The 17040-nt window shown below is 44.7% G+C and overlaps 1 protein-coding gene across 1 annotated transcript; it reads left to right on the top strand.

Moving 5' to 3' along the window:
• Positions 1-94: 94 nt before the first annotated feature.
• On the top strand, positions 95-15499 carry LOC308148765 (calmodulin-regulated spectrin-associated protein 3-like; the record flags this gene model as incomplete). Its single annotated transcript, XM_080520323.1, has 19 exons — positions 95-230; positions 4922-5199; positions 5362-5502; positions 6352-6438; positions 7269-7304; positions 7782-7829; positions 8766-8904; positions 9204-9343; positions 9764-9857; positions 9979-10030; positions 10419-10480; positions 10826-10856; positions 11037-13482; positions 13588-13709; positions 13824-14110; positions 14229-14331; positions 14635-14750; positions 14870-14988; positions 15155-15499. The coding sequence occupies 19 exons, from the start codon at positions 95-97 to the stop codon at positions 15497-15499; spliced, it is 4782 nt and encodes a 1593-aa protein (XP_080376449.1).
• Between the last annotated feature and the right edge of the window lie 1541 nt (positions 15500-17040).

The raw sequence follows: 17040 nt of genomic DNA, 5'->3' as shown, positions 1-17040 counted from the left end.
TCCTCCTCACATTTCCCCCCGGTGTGCTGCTGCTGCTGCTGCTGCTGTTGCCGCCGCCTCCTCCTCCGCGTCCTCCGTGCGCCACAGCGCGGCCATGGTGGACTCTCCCAGCGAGATGAAGAAGACCTCCTCGGTGCCGGAGATTACACCGCTGGAGCAGTACGACCTCAGCCGGGCCAAGATCTGCGCCAGCGTGCGGTGGCTGCTGTCCAAATCCTACGGCTCAGCAGGTAGAACCCCCCCACCACCCCGGGGTCTTTTTTCCCTCTGCGCCGCTCTTTACGCGTTTTGGGTGGGGCGCTTCATATTTGATCGGGGCTTCACATGAAGCGCGGAGTTTGACTTAGTCAGCTATTTTTGGCGTCTGTGGGTTCGAGCTTCAGCATCGTCTGCATTTTGTCGCTCAGCAGCATCCACCATGATGCTGACAGCAGCCCTGCGCGTCCCTCCGGGCTGCGCGGCTTTCGAGGCGCATATGGTGATCACATAATAATGACAGACATTTACAGCCAATTATTTGACGTGCGTGTGAGGAGGCTTGTCTGGATCGGGATCCCCTCCGTGATGCGCAGGGGGACGACTGGTGCAACAAAGGCTTTTGTGAGATCCAGGCTCCACCATCAGGCCCCTTCAGCCACAAATCACCGGAGGAGAGAAAACACCACGGCGTCACTGCTTTGTGCTCCGTCGTCTCCATCCTGGCGCCGATTCTGCAGAGATGCATGGATCGACGCTTTTGTATACCAGCTAGTGTGTGTGGCCCCCTCTGTTAAATGGGTCAGGGCGGCATAATATTTGTGTCAGTGTTACGCGCGCACGCTGCGCTATAGCGCGCGGCAGTATAGTGAAGGTGACACCTGGTAAGACAATGGGGTGTTTCTGGTGCAGCTGCTCCACGTGTTTTCAGCTCATTTACGACGGTATTTGGTGTTTGTGGCGCATCTTGCGTGCATAAATGTCCATATTTAATATTCCTGACCCATTCAGGTTTACATTGCAGGAACAGAACTGTCACAATCTTAGAGAGGATTACAGTGCCTGTAGCTATCACTTCAGTTCTGCCGTCATTGTACAGGGATGCTATGACATCAGGTGCACCGTCAGGTCCCATAATCACATTGTTAAAGGAAAACCATTAGATTCCCACCTTTAAAAAAAAAAGGCTTAAATCAGCTGTTTTTTTTCACCCCAAATGATTGTTGTCAGCCAGCATTTATGTCCACATCCAACTGCCTGTCAGCAGTAATGTAACAAATGACACAGTCGGGCCAAGCGTCAGCTGTGTGAAGGTTCAGACTGCTGCTCACCAACACTGTCATAGTGTATTGGAAGTGTGCCGCTTTACTTAATAATCCCTTCTGTTTGGCTTCAGACAGCATCTCACCTCGTGTCAAGTCAGTCAGGAGGAAATGAGCTGAAAAGCTCTCAGCAGGGAGCCTCGTTGTCATCTGTCAGCTGGAAAAGGCCTCATTCAATTTTAAAGGAGGGCCCAGAACAAAACAGCACACATGGGTCCATTCACCCCCCCCCCCCCCCCCCCCCCCCACACACACACACACACACACACACACACACACACACACACACCACAGCGGAGATTTTATTGTGCATAAACAAGGCCAATAAATGCCTACTGCTCAAAAAAATGACTTTGTTGGTGATATTTCCTCTCTGGTTTCCTCGTCTTTAATTTGAGATCTTGGTCGTCAGCCATCGAGCTGCATTCACACCAAAGCTGGCTGTGCTGCAGCTTCCTGCAGAGTCCCATTCATTTGACTTTCACTTCTCATTGTGCAGGCATACACTTTGACACATTAATTATGTTTATTAATTCACACAGGAATTAATTAATATATAAAAAAAAAAAAACAAACCAACACAGTTATTCTGAGTTTGTGCTCCAGATATGAACGCTTCCTTTCACAACCCAAAGACATTGTGTGTTAAGGTATTATGGGACTCTGACAATGTGTTTGGGTGTGTTTGTCCCGTGTGGAACTGTTCAGGGTGGAGCTCCCTTCCTGCTGTAATAGGTTTCAGCTCACCGGGACTTTTCTGGACAAAGTTGTTATCAAAGAGTGGTGGATGGATATTGTTATTACCGGTATGTTATTACTTGCATCTTTTTTTCCTCCCTCTCTTATTTGATGCACTCTGCACTTTCACAACATACCTTAACAATTGAAATGAATGGAAGTAATAGTTTTTCTTTTTACTGCAATACCAGATTGGATGAATCCTGTCCTTTGACGTATAGCGTAAAGATTGTATATCACACAAAATCCAAGAAATCTTTGTAATGGTTGTGATGGATTTCATGGAACTTTTTTGGTGACGCAAGTAGTCTTTTAATTGCAATTGTGGATTCTTTCACATGGTGCACTGAGCAAGATACTGAACTCCACATTGCGCGCAATGCAGGCTGAGCACCTTGCACGGCAGACGTCACGATTGACGTGTGAATGTATGTGTTAATGGGTGAATATGACTAACAATGTAATGCGTGAAGAAGTCCACGCCAAGTGAAAATGATAATATTCAAATATCATTTGCGAAATGTTTGACGTTCTGATTTTAAAAACGGATACAATAAACCGCATCACTGAAATATTAACCATCAATATAGCAAAAAATGTGTAAACTTCCTGTAGAGGTTTGGCTCACTTTTTGGTGTCCACCAACTCATGAATGCTCAGTGGGGCTTTTAAACAGCTACATATCCCACTGTATTCACCTGCTTGCTTTCAAATGGTTGGTACTCAGTGCTGGGCACATTCAGCTTTATAGTAAAAACATCTTCCTGCAGAGGAATGCAATGCTCGAATAAATGAATAAACTAGAAAACACTACAAAGCTGCTCAGAGCTGAAAGGAACAGTGTTATTGAAAGTTTAGTGGATTATACAAATCGTCCAATCGGCTGTTTCTATTGTAAGGACCACAAATTTCACTCAGCTCTGATGCAGATTGTATGGAAGCGTCTGAATGAAACTCACAGATTATAAAGAAGGGAGATAATTGTTTTTTTCCATTATAACAAGTCGAGCTACTTAAATAGGAACTCCGTTTTCAGTTTGAAAACAATGTGATGAGGCGATTTGATTGTCATTGTGTTACACTGGTAATAGCATACATACATATTGTGATTCTAAATAATCGATCCTCAGTGCAGCTCACTGACTATAATAGCTCTGTGCTGTGCTGTGGCCTGGCTCTGTTTATTCCAAATACAATTAGAGTTATATTTAACGGTTTAACTGGCTGCTACTCTGCAGTCCAGTCTCACTGCATCCGCTGCCATCGGGACAAATGGCCGTTGTCCATTTCCGTCGTTCCCATAGAGACGGCAGTCCTCTTTCCTCCCAGAGTCTCTTCTCTTCTCTTCTCTTCTCCTCTCTCTCTTCTCTTCTCTTCTCTTCTCTTCTCTTCTCTTCTCTTCTCTTCTCTTCTCTTCTCTTCTCTTCTCTTCTCCTCTCTTCTCCTCTCTTCTCTTCTCTTCTCTTCTCTTCTCTTCTCTTCTCTTCTCTTCTCTTCTTCTCTTCTCTTCTCTTCTCTTCTCTTCTCTTCTCTCCTCTCCTCTTCTCTTCTCTTCTCTCTTCAGATACAGTTACATAAGGTGGTCTTTCAACCGCGGGTTACAGAGAAGGAAAGGGGAGCCAGTTTGGCCTACATTTTGAGTCGTCGTTATCTGTGTTTAGACAGATGAGGAGGTGAAGGAGCAGAAAGTAAACAGTGAAGCCTTCAGTGGACACTGATCATCTCTGAACTCCAGTCCTCAAGATTATGGCGAGTTAGAATATGGGTCAGCCAGGGAACTGTGTCTTGTGGTGTCCGCAGTGTGTGTGTGGAGATGAGATGACCCACCCATAGTGGTCGGAAAGGAGCTAACACACACACACACACACACACACACACACACACACACACTCACACACACACAAACGCACACGCACCCGCACACACACACACTCTCTCTCTCTATCTTTCTCGTCTCAGTAACCTAGATGAGCTGTTCATGCAGATGATGGCATTATCCTTCACTGCAGGCTCTCTGCAGTGAGACACTGTCGCTAACGTCACCTGATTTCCAGAGTTGGAACTCGTCTCTCTTTCATCCAAAAGATATTTTCATTTCCTCACGAGAACAGATCACAGAGCTTGACTGCAGTCTCTTGCAGCCGACATTGCATGTGCTACTTTTTTGTACACGGGACGATTCATCAGTGAAGCATCTTTCTGCGCAGTGTGCATTCCTAGTTTTGTCAGAGAACAATGCAGTGAGAAGCTGCCACATTTTTTTCCCCTTATATCAGCAGAAAGGTCAGAAATATCTCATCTCGGCCGAAAACAGCTTTGTAGTTCTCCTCACATGCTTCATAGATCGTCACGAGTCGGTATCTCAGTGGATGATGGTGGTCTGCACTCTTTGAACTTGCTCCATCCACTGAAATATTAATTCTCAGCTCTTTTGAATTTGCAAGCCTATCTGCATCAAGAGATGAAAAGCCTTCTGAAATTCTGACTCAAACATGCTAAACGACATCCATGATGCCAAGATGCTAATGCTAACTCCAATGACAATCTCGGGAATCCCAAGTGACATTGGTCTAAAGGTAGAGTATACCCTTCACAGATCCCCAGGATACATATTGTGATATGAGGATGTTTTTGGAGTGTATCTGGAGAAAACCCACGCACACACAGGGAAGAAAATACAACCTCCCTTCCCTTAGCATTAAGATATTTCACAAAAACTGTAATGCTCTGCAGATGGCACTATGAGTGTGGTCAAGTGCCCACTAAAAACTGTCACATATCGTCTGATAATCATAAACATGTATAAAACAACAATTGGAAATTGCCAGACTGAGTTAGGTATTTGGACACTCTCCCTTATGAAAAAAACATCTTCCCTTTTTCAGAAAATGTTCCTGTGGAGCTGCGAGACCCACTGTACAAGGACCAGTATGAACAAGAGCACCTCAAGCCGGCAGTCTCCAAGCTGCTTCTCTCCCCGGAGATCTACTGCCGAGTCCAGGCCCTGCTGGCCCAGACACAGGGGGTCACCGTGCCAACATCGCAGGATTCTCCGGCTGACAATTCCGCCCTGCTGCAATTCCTCATTAAGAAAGGCTTCACGCCGAAGGTCCAGGATGTTGACGTCACGGAGGAGGACCTCAGCAAAAGCCCCATCAAGACGGTACCAACTGATTAGTGGCATGTTGATAGTGTACAGTTCTTATGGAACTTCTTGTTGATGAATTGTCTTAAAAACATCTAATCTTGCTTTGCCAAATTGTAAAAATTTTTACCATCTTTTAAAAAATTTTTTTTTAATGTCTCCTCTCCCTGATTGGTGCAGAATGCCCACCTTGCTCTCATGGACTCACTTATGTCGCTGGCTGCAAAAGAGACAGTGGGCCGGGTGAAGATGGCGGCGGAGGCAGAGCAGATGGGCATCCTGACTCCGTGGGAGAATGCTCTGTTCTTCTGGGTCAACAGGGTGAGACCGCGTGAACATCAATGAACCCCCTGATGTCTTTCTCTCACCTGAGGCTTCTGCTCACAGTTCACAGCTTTTACATTTTAAAAATAGATTTGTTCACTCCGCAGAAGTTGACATAACCAACTGTTTTAATCATGAGAAGCTGAGACGACGTTCATGGCTTTGGCCCTGATAACCTGAACTGGTCTCCTGTTAGCACCCATGGTTAAGACGTCTCTTTAAATCATTGAACAAAACTAAAAACTAACAATAGCACAACAGCAGATCAAGGATTTTTCTCTTTCATGTCCTTCCCAAAGTTTAAGTTGAGAACAGAAGCCCTGTCCTCCAACTTTAGAACGGCAACAGAGATCCAAGATTAATTCACAGGTTGAGCGTTGCTTTTGGAACGTTAATCCACCCTGTTTATCAGAGCCAGTTAGCATTAGCATATACTACCAAATACCCCACGAGACATAAAACAAAACAAGTGAATTCACGTTTTACTTAATTTCACTGTCAGTACAGTTAGGCGAGTCTTCATTAATCATTTTGGAGAAGTGAGTGTACACAAGTCTCACAGGGCATCTGGCGATATATACATATCATATATCATCTCATACAAAGTAGTAATCCTTAGTTAAATGCCCAATAACTTGATGATTTCAAATTAATGATATTAAATAGCATCTGTGAGGTTCAGGAACATATAACTAGTCCAACTCATTAACCAATGAGCACAAACTCTCATTTTGTGTGTAACTGTGTGCACAGGCAAGGGTGTGTGGGTGGTTGATATATATATTCACATGGAGGATAAACTGCTCAGTTCGTCTTTAACAGTGTTTGTCTTCTTTCTTCTCATAGTTGAACCAGAAGCTCAGAGAAAACACAGAAGAAGAAGAGCCCCCCAAATCACAGACATGCACAGACCTGCAGCCGGCTCAGGAATCGGTAAAAACCTTCAACATACACCAATGCACACATTTCTTTGGTTTCTTTTTTTGACTTGCCAACATCGTAAACATTACAAATCCAACTCAATTTGACACTCAGCACTAAAACCCAAGCTTATTCCTCAGTCTTTTGAATTGATGTTTTTCCAAAGGTCCTCAACTTCGCAAAAACGTCCCACAACGAGCAGCTGGTCCTCAGAAAGATTGCTGCACAGGAACACACTCACACCTTCATAAACCATCACTTGTGAGGTCCGTTCATTATGAGGCATCCCCAAGCCCCTTACCCTCAGCTCAGCCATCACAACTCACCTCAATCAAGATGTATCCCTCGCCTTAAAACCACATGAATACGTACAGTATAAATGGTTGTTGGTGTCCAGCGCTAAGTGATGGCCAAAATGAAGGAAGCTTCATGAGCCACTGTCTTTATTTTCTGACTCCACCAGATGGCACTCTTAAAGATTTATCTTTGAAGATACAGTTAGCATCCTGGAAGACCAGCGATGAAGTGTGCTTTCAAACATTTGTTGAACAGACATCGCCATCCAGTGGCTTCAGAAAAATAAAGCCAGTGGTTCATGAAGCTTGATTTGGCCCCCACCGCCAGATGTTGGTGCCACATGTGCCCAGTGTGCTCTCCGGTTTTAGATCCCGTTAAGAGAGCACAGCGAGACCACGGACGCACCCCACACCCACATGCATGATGGTTTGTCGTAACTGCACTGTGTCTCATTGTTGTGATGCTGAAGCTTCTAACATCGACCTCGCTCTGCTTCTCTGGTTCTCTCCCCCGACTCGTCTGTGTCATTCGTTGCTCTCTGGCAGTGTCAGTCCACCCGCTGGTACTGGAAGCTAGTCCCCGTAAGTGTACTCCTCCCTCCTCTCCATTTTTCTCTGTCTGTACATCTGCTACGGCTGACATTACTCTGCCTGCTGGAAACGCCACACATACCTGTGACCTGTCTCCCCATAAAGTGTCTTTGTGTACGATGGTTATATCGTTTGGGTTAAACCGTCGGCTCTTTTCGAAATGGGCCAGTTTCCAATATTTCGTGTGGTTCCATTTATTATGATCAACGGATGATGTTTTTGGTGATTGTGGCTTTGTCGCGTTACGTTATTAGTTTGATCAGAACCAAGCAGGGGGAGATGTTGGAGAGGAGGGAGTTGAAGTGACTTTTTTTATTTAAAGACCTCTGCGCCCCCCCCCCCCCTCCCCCCTCTCTCTTTCTCTCTCTCCGAGCGGTACCATGTGGCTCTGTGGTGTGGCGGTTCCCATGATGACCAGCCCCTGTGTCATTTATGCTTGTTTCCCTCTCTCTGCCATCCCCCATCCAGCATGCTATCGCTTTTTGTTTGAAGGAGTCGGGGAATAAGCCGCAAGTGGTAACGTATTACACCTCGCTCTCTTGTCACCCACCATCCCCCACGTCACTTCCATGGCAGGGCTCTCGACTGACGGCCAGACCGACCAATCGCCACACCCCACGCACACTGTGACCGACCGACCAACTGACTGATGGCAAACTAACCACCACTCCAACCCCGAGGCTGGATGGATCAATTAAATCCCATGAGCTTTTAACATGATTTCTCCACATTTATTATGTTTTTGTGTTACAGTGCAATGTTGTAGGAGGCTGGGTATTACTGAAATTGCCATTTCTGCCCTCCTACAACAAGGCATAGCTGATGCACTTACAGACATGCGGCATCTTTTTTGTTGTAGCGTGTGTTTTATCTCATTTTGGCAATATAAAGCAATCAGCATCTGAGTAGTGAAAGTCATACTTTTAGGTTGATTTTGTAGCTTTTTCTTCATTCAAGGTGAAATCTCACTGTATCATCAGTGCCTGTTTCTGCTGCATGGACACCGGAGGGCTGTTGTCCTGATCCATACTTTTCTTTTCATTATGTATGTGGTTTTCTTCTGTTTTTGCACTGCACCTTCGAGTTGGTGTGTGTGTATGTGTGTGTGTGTGTGTGTGCAAATGTGTATTAATTAAAGCATCACTGAGTTTGTGCCTTGCCTCTGTGGTTTTTCTTCTCTTTGCTGGTGGAGTTTGGCTGGTTTCACAGTTTGATGCTTTTGCGAAGGCAATCCCGGCTGGTTTTGTGTTTTATTTGCCACATATAAGTCGTTTTAAATGGCGTCACACAAACTTTGTATTTGCGCTTCACTTTTTAATCTGCACTTTATTTGACTGCTCATCTCTAATGAGCACCTCGCTTGCTTTTTTTCTGTTTTTTCAGAATTTTCCCACATTTTTCCACCCTATCTTAATGTCGTCTTCCTATTTTTTTTCTTGTCTTCTTCTCCAGATCCGTTACAGGAAGGACAAAGTGAACTCTAAGCTGACTCCTACATTTCCTCTGATTTCTGCGGTCAAAGATCTCTCTAATGGCTGCGCAGTAGCTGCTGCGGTACACTTCTATTGCCCCAGCTTGCTGCCTCTGGAGGGTACAAACATGAACTTTAAATGCTAACATGCATGCATGTGCACATATACTGGATGATTAAACATCTATATGGGGCTGCTGCTGCTAAAATGAGGGTGTATCATTTTAAAACATACTGTATATTCTTGCCAGTCCAATATTAGAGTAACTGCAGGAATTTAAAGAATTCATTTGTTGAACACATTTCAGAGACTTACAAAGTAGGCATATTCATTTTGATAACCTCTTGATTATATACACCAAGATATCACACTCTGCATATTCATATCGTTAAAGCTCTCCATTATCTTTCCTTTCCAGATGTGTGTCTGAAGGATACCATGTCTGTGGCTGATAGTCTCTACAACTTGCAGCTGATCAAAGAGTTTTGCGGGAGCAGTTTGCAGAGCTGTTGCCCCCTGGCTGTGGAAGACCTGCTTTATGCGCTACCAACTTTGCACGTAAGCATTGTGATTGTCAAAATCAAGGTAGTTCCATCGATTATACATCATGGCATCCACAGTTATACTTGTGATTTGTTCTGCAGCCTTTACTATTTTTTTATTGCTCCCATTTCTTTTAGGTTTCTTTTTTTTAACAGAAAATCATAATTTAGCTTTTGTACATTCAAATTAATATTTAAATATCTACATCAGTATTCCTACATAAGTCACATCTCCTGAGTAGCAGCCCAATTACTACAGATTTTTGCAACCTCATTGTGACGTCTCATGTATACAGTTTGAGATATTCCTGCTTAGTCAAAGTATAACATCCAATACATGCATTCTAAACATTCTGATTAGCTTATAATGCCTCTAAATATCCTCCTTTTATGCAAGTCATACCTATCTACATTAACCAGGCATGTTTTTTCTCAGCTGAACATCATGAGCTTCATGGCAGAGCTGTTGGAGTGGTTTGAAGTCAAGAAGCCCGACTTTGTCCAGCCCATACAACCCATTGACCTCACAGGTTTGTGACTGAAGCGTGCTGATTAGGACAAATTACTGCCATTGTTAGACAAGCTTTATGAAGACCATCTGGATGAATGAAAACCCCAACCTCAAATTGAAATGTCGGGGTATCTTTCCAGATATCTCGGGGTTTCTTGACTGTACAAGTCCTGTCAATGGGAACAATCACAGGTACCAGCATAACATTAATAACTTCAAACTCGCATACAATCTTCTCAAATACACACACTCTGACAGGGTGTGAAAAAAAATCTTTGGAAAAAGTCTTAGAATGTGAAGTCTGTCTTGAACCACCCAATCAGCCAACCATATTATTTACCTCTTATGGAAAATAAAGTCAAAAAGCAAGGAATACCCTGGCCAAGCTGCCATGACATCACAGGAGTATCATGAACCAATTTGAACAAAATGCTTTCAAGATGTATTCCAAGATAAACAAATCAAAGACCCAAATAAGCTTAACAAATATAGTAAAATATACAATTGCTCAAATGTTATAATGAAAGGTTCAACTCTTATTTGCTGTATGGTATAACCACATTATATCTTTTTCTTTTAGTGGCTCGCCTTCCTACATCATGAAACAACCCTTTGTGCCCATTTCCTCCCCAGTGTCACCAGGTAAGAAAAATCTAGAATGTGATAAAAATACTTATTTCTGTCAGTTCCCTTTATTCTTTTCGATGTTGCAGTTGTTGGGGTAGAGGTTAGAGAAGTGAACTTGGGATTGGAAGTTCACAGGTTTGAATCCCACTGCTGACAAGTAACCACTGTAGGTCCTTGAGCAAAACCCCTGGTCCAAACTGCTCCCCGGGTGCCAGACTGTAGCAGGATACTGCTCCCAGCATATACAGTTAAGATTAACTAGGAATAGTATGGTTCAATGCAGTGAAGTCATTTCCTGGAGAGGATCAATGATGTATGCTTTCTTTATTCTGAACATCTCATTTTCAATCTTCTTTTCAGAAAACAAAAGTTGGACCAAGAAACAGATCAGGTAGCTGCACCTATAAACTTGATATAGTTTTTTTTTATCGTAAATGTTTTTGTTGCATTCACATTTTATATTAATTTCTTAAATCTTCTCACGTTGGCTTCTGTGGTTTCTGCTTTTCCATATTGGCTGGCACAACCCATCCATTTATCCATCTTTCTGTTGTCACCCGCCTCTCTGCAGTCGTCCTCTGTCAGCAGTGACTTTCAGCATCCCATTTGGCCTGGACAGTGATGTTGACATTGTCATGGGAAATCCAATAGATTCTGTCTTTCGCTCTGTCAGCACTGACAGCCTCACCACTGGCATCCCTGCTATGACTTCACCGGTGACATCGGCAGGGATGACCTGCGTCCCCTACGGCCCTCCAGAGGATCTCAGCCACCTGGTCAGCGCTTCAGCCCCATCCCAGCGGTCTTCCTGGGGCCCTTATGCACACACAGCACCACTCGGAGAGCTGCCAACCATTGAGGAGGCATTGCAGGTGGGCTATATGCCCAGCAGAAAAGACCAGAAGAAAGGTCGGGCAATTGAGAAGAGTGGTAGGGGAGTGATGTCATCCAGACCAGAGTCCAGGTTGCGACCCGAGGGGGCTCCTGCGGGTTTCTTTCTGCACTCTCCTCTGGATGACAATCCCCAGCTCAGTAGCTCTGCACCCTGTCGGACTGGAGTCCTCTTTCGGCCAGTTGGGGGAGAAGGAGGTGATAGAGAGCGGCAAGGAAGAGGAGAGAGGAAGGAGAGAACTGGAAGGACCTCAGATATGTCACGTGATGATGATTCTGTCCTTCGAGATGGTAGCGTTGACTCCTCTGAAGCATCAGACGATGTGCCAAGAAACGCTCCTGGAAATATTCGCCCTAACAACGGTCGCCAAGGAAACCATAGTACTGGCAACAGTCCACGCATGACGAGCTTTGCCGAAAGGCGAGACAACCGTAGAAGACAGCCTCCTGCTCCAGGGGAGGAGTCTTCTGCTCCGACTCCAACAACTCCTGGAACTCCTCACACACCTTCCACCCCTGCTGGGGCACCGGGACACCAAGACAGCCCAGGACCAAGAGGCCCAGAAACAGGTTCTGAGGCCTGGGCGCTGGGAGCTCGTCTTGAGGAAAAACGCAAAAGCATTGAAGCCCAAAAAAGACGCATCGAAGCCATTTTTGCCAAGCACAGACAGAGGCTTGGAAAAACCGCTTTCCTTCAACTGCAAAAAGAACAAGGAGGAGGAGGAGGAGAGGGAGCAGAAGACAATATGACTCTGGACGAGCGTCTCACTCACATGGAGGAACAACTGAACAAGGAGGAAGAGAAAGAACAAAAGGAGAAGGATGGAGAGAAAGATATAGAGCAGCCCTCTGTTTCCAATCCTCCGAAGTTAGAGAAGCAGGTCACTTTCTCCATTGACAGTAAACAGGGAACAGAGAAAGAAAAAGTGGCAGAGAAACCAAGTGAAACTGTTATCGTGGAATACAATGAAGTGGTGCAGAAACTAAGTGAGGCTCTGCAGTCACTACAGAAAGACATGCAAAAACTAACTGAGCAACAACAACAGCTCATGACCGACCAAAGACCTAGGAATTCAGCCAAGCCTACTTTAAAATCAACACCTAGAAGTAATACCAAAACACCACCAAAAACCCCTCCTCACACTCCAACAAAGACTCCGCCGCGAACACCAACAAAGACTCCTACCAGGAGCACAAGCAAGGCTTGGGTGATTCCTGCTAGTTCCATTACTTCTTCGGCCTGTTCCCCTTCCCGGCGTTCTCATGTTCTTTCGACAGCCACCTCTCCAAAAGCCGTTGTCTCTTCCTCCTGCCCTGCTCCCCGAACAAAGATTCATTCTTCCTCCACTCCTCGCAGCCCCAAAAATCACTCACGTCCCCAACATCAGCCCCACCCAAGGCCTTCTGAACTCAAATTCCCCCCTCTTAATCGTGTCTTGACACCAACTCAGAATGTCGACACATTGCCCCATTTAAGGCGTGTGTCCCCCAGCAAGTGTCATTTACAGACCTCCTCTACTTTCCGCATCGGTGGCCCAAGAACTCCTCAGGAGTCTCCTCAGCCAATCCAGCAGCCACAACCGGACGAGAGCACCTCTGACACAGGCTCAAGTGAGACACCCACCCAGTTTAGCCTGGAATTAGATCAAGAGGATGGCGAGACAGTTGGAGGACTACCAATTTTGCCACAGCCAAAACAGGATCGGTCAAGGGCTGCTGGTGGCAGCAGCTCTGGGGCTCCTTCTGAATGCTCCTTTGAAAGTGAGACTTTATCCTTATCTGCTGCATACAGCACAGGAGGGGAAGGGGGGAATGGTGGAGGTGCGGGGAAGCCGTGCAGTCTTATCAATGAGTCATTATTATCACTCGGAGGGCCTGAGAGGTGTGGCGATGAACCAACTGATGAGGCTTTTTCCTCCGATTCCATGAGTGACCCCACAGAATCTGCAATGGAATCAGCTAAAGAAATTGTTGCAGAGCCTTTAGATCCGATAGACCAACTGAATCGAGCAACAGAAGAGAGTGATACACCAGAGCAGCAAGACGCAAGACCGACTGAGACTTCAGAAATAGCCGGAGAACAAAATGAAGTGGAGACCAGAGGAGGAATCGGCTTCTTCTTTAAGGTGAGTTCTTCACAAAGAGCAGATTAGAAGATGCACAGTTCTTGTTCTGCATGCGCATGAATTCAGTCTTGACAGATCATTGAATGTGTGGTTGTGTGGTTGTAGGACGTTGCGCATAGTGAAGATGAGATGGCCCAGCGTAGAGCATTACTTTTGGAAAGGCAGCAGAAAAGGACCGAGGAGATAAAAAGGAGGAGACAGTGGCACGAGCAAGAAAGAGAAAACAGGTATCAGGCAGCCACAAAAATAAATCACTGCATTTGCACACAGCAGGTGCTTACAGACTTCTTTCCGAATTTGTTTTCAAGGTTTTGCTTTCAACTTGATTCTTTCTTTTTCAGACCAGCTTCGGCAGAAAGAAGAATGGCATCTCCATGCAACACACCTCCGAGAGGCACCACCTCACCATCCCCCACACCTCCTGCCACCCCGGGTCGCCGTGGAGACTTCACACGTGGCGAGTACATGAGACGACAGCAACTCCGAATCATGGAGGACCTGGACAAAGTACTCAAGCAGAAGTCGACCAATCCTGGGCGGTCGGCCAATAAGAAAACCCGCTCCAGGCCTCGCAGCATGACCAGAGAGGAAACGAAGCTATCTCTAAGCCCAGCCAAGGGAGCAACTGGTAACGTTAGAATTTAAAAAAATAAATAAAAAAACACAACAACCTAGAAATGTAATCAACAATATGGGAACTTTGGTAGTGTAAGTACTAAACTGTTGTAGTATATTTTTTTTACCAGGTGGGTCTAAGTTGACAAAGGTTTACTCTCACTCCTCACTCAACTTGGCGGCCACCAATGAGCCAGGAAACAGAGGATGTGAGTCCACTAAGAAAACACACAAGTAAGTTGTCTGTCATTTTGTTAGACAGTTACTGCCACAATTGTAACATAATGTATGTGGTTATATTACTGAGTGTTGCCAAACAGTATTTAGTCCATTCTTGCTCTTCAAATGAATTGAGTACAGAAACACCTGGTTACTTGATGAATGTTAACCTGAACTAACATGGTTAAGGTTTTACCAACGGGGCAAGTATTGTAACCAAGTACGTATTGCATAACTGCATAACCGACTCATTAATCTTTGTTTACAATCTGCTGTTTGACATCGGATTCATCGATTCATTGTTTGACCTTCATCCAGCAACCGCCCCGATTCTCCTTCAAAATGCGTGACACCAAGCAGACTGATCAATCAGAATGGAGATAAGGACTCGGACAGTGGCTCCAATGGAACCTCGCCTGCCCCAGAATACACAGGTACAATGCAAAACTGTGCAAGTCTGTCTCAACTCGTCAGCCCTTGTACGCAGTGGCCACACGTTTTAATTCTGAACATGCTTTTGGGGAAACAAGTCTGCTTTTGTTTGTCTTTCTAGGTCCAAAACTCTTCAAGGAACCGAGTTTCAAGTCCAACAAATTCATAATACACAACGCTCTCTCGCGCTGCTGTCTCGCTGGGAAGGTCAATGAAACACAAAAGAATAAGATAGTGGAGGTAAAGGGTTTGTTTTCTTACACTCTGTCACTTCTTGAGGGAGATAAGGCAGGATCACTATGTGATTTTTTTGCTCAGGTGTTTGTTTATTAGTTTGCAGATTTGTTTTTGGTCTGTGGGTTGCACAGACACCGTTTCCTGACTTTAATTTTGCTCCCAACCTTAGGAGATGGAGAAGAGTCCCGCCAACCACTTCCTCATCCTCTTCCGGGATTCCAGCTGTCAGTTTAGAGGCGTATACACCATGAATCCCGACTCCCAGGAGCTGGTGCGATTGACCGGCGTTGGCCCGCGGACAGTTAGCTCCACCCAGGTGGAGTCCATCTACAAATACAGCTCAGACAGGAAGCAGTTTAGTGCCATCCCCTCCAAAACCATGGGAATGAGCGTGGACGCCTTCACCATCCCCGGCCACCTGTGGCAAGGAGGAGCAGGAGGAGCAGCAGCAGGAGGAGGAGGAGGAGGAAGCAGGAGGGCGAGTATTACTAAGAAGGCAGTCATCTCCAAGTGAGGAGCGGAAAAAAACCCCACCTCAGTGACTTCAGTTGAAAAAACTTTGAATAGTTAAGTTATAGTAGAACCTGAAAACATTTACTTGTATGCACATGTATGGGCCTGAAGGCACGTGTTTGCATCGATACACCTTACCTCTCTCATCCCCAGGTTTTTAACCAGGAATCAAAGTGTTGCTGTTATTTGAACTCCCATTTATGTGCATGGAAACTTCGAGCAGCACAACTCTCAGAGGACCGAGACGCACTCATGTAGAGAAAGGTTTTGTAAAGTGGTAAGTGCACAAAGACGAGTTACTTTTAAAAAGTCTCATAAGGTTTGCTTTTATTATTTAAAGAACAAACGTTTTTTTTCTTTTGAAAGAAATGATAATATTGTTTGTTGAAAAACACTGAAACTCGCCACGGTCACTTCTTGATTCCTCCCTGAATTCTGTGGTAAAGCACCAGTTTTATACATGAAGAAGCCAAACAACAGAAAAATGCCTTTGTGTCAGAGTGTCTGAGCTGATTTTCTTTCTTTTTTTTTTTTTTTGTACTATATCTGAATCTACTAACAATTTGTTTGTGAGCAGATAAATTAAAGCACATGTTCTTTTGCAAAGTGAAAGTTTAGCCATGTTATGCAGAAAGCAGCAGCGCCTTTTGTTTTAAGGATATCTGTAAATGTGCCCGTGGTTTTAAGAGGTGGCCACCGCAGCATGGACGGTTATTTACTCTATGTGGTATGAGCATAATTCAGAATGAGATCAGAGTGAACACTTGTGAAACTATGTTGATGGAACATGACCATTAGATGCCAATAAATAAGCTTTTTTTTTTGTATACAGAAATAAGAGCATATTAAGGTAGATATGTTTCTGAACATGCTTACATTTAGAAGAAGCTGTGGTGTGGTGCTCCCGGGTAGGGATGGGTAAAGACGGTCAATGCTGGTCTCAAACTCTGCTGTCAATGAATCCCTTCATGAATCGAACAATCTGATGTTGCTTCACAGTAAAAAAAAAAAAAAACAACAACAAAATAAACAAAAACAAAACCTTTGTGGTTAGGACAACAAACGCTAACTCAGGGAAACGGTTGCCTGTAAGACAGAGACCCCGTAAAAACACGACAACGTTTCAAGTGAAAATGCATTGTTTTTATTTTAGAAAAGTTGTGCATTTACACAGCAACATTTTGAAAACGATGTCCATTTACATGGAAACAGCAGAAAGGCTGAAAAGCATGTTGTTTTCACGTTGGGCTACTTGTGGGTGCTTTTGGTTGTATTTGTAATGAAACCACACACACACATGCGCACAGAAAACAACGGAGGCTATTATTGTTTTTATTGCGCGTCTGCTTGCTCATGTGCCAAGGAACTATTTATATTGACAACTTTAAGAAGTTCCACCTTTGGAGAAGTTTTCTGAAAGTTGCGTTTTCAGTGGCTCTGAGCACGGTTGCTGTGTAAACACCCAAAACGCGATGAAAGTTTTCCATTTACACTTGAAAACATTGTCGCATAAACAGGGCCTTAAATGACTGGATGTGTTGG

Source organism: Blennius ocellaris (assembly GCF_963422515.1).
Source record: "Blennius ocellaris genome assembly, chromosome: 3".
Classification (NCBI taxonomy): Eukaryota; Metazoa; Chordata; class Actinopteri; order Blenniiformes; family Blenniidae; genus Blennius; species Blennius ocellaris.
The sequence above is the reverse complement of the archived record's forward strand: the minus strand, read 5'-3'. Positions and strand labels throughout refer to the sequence as shown.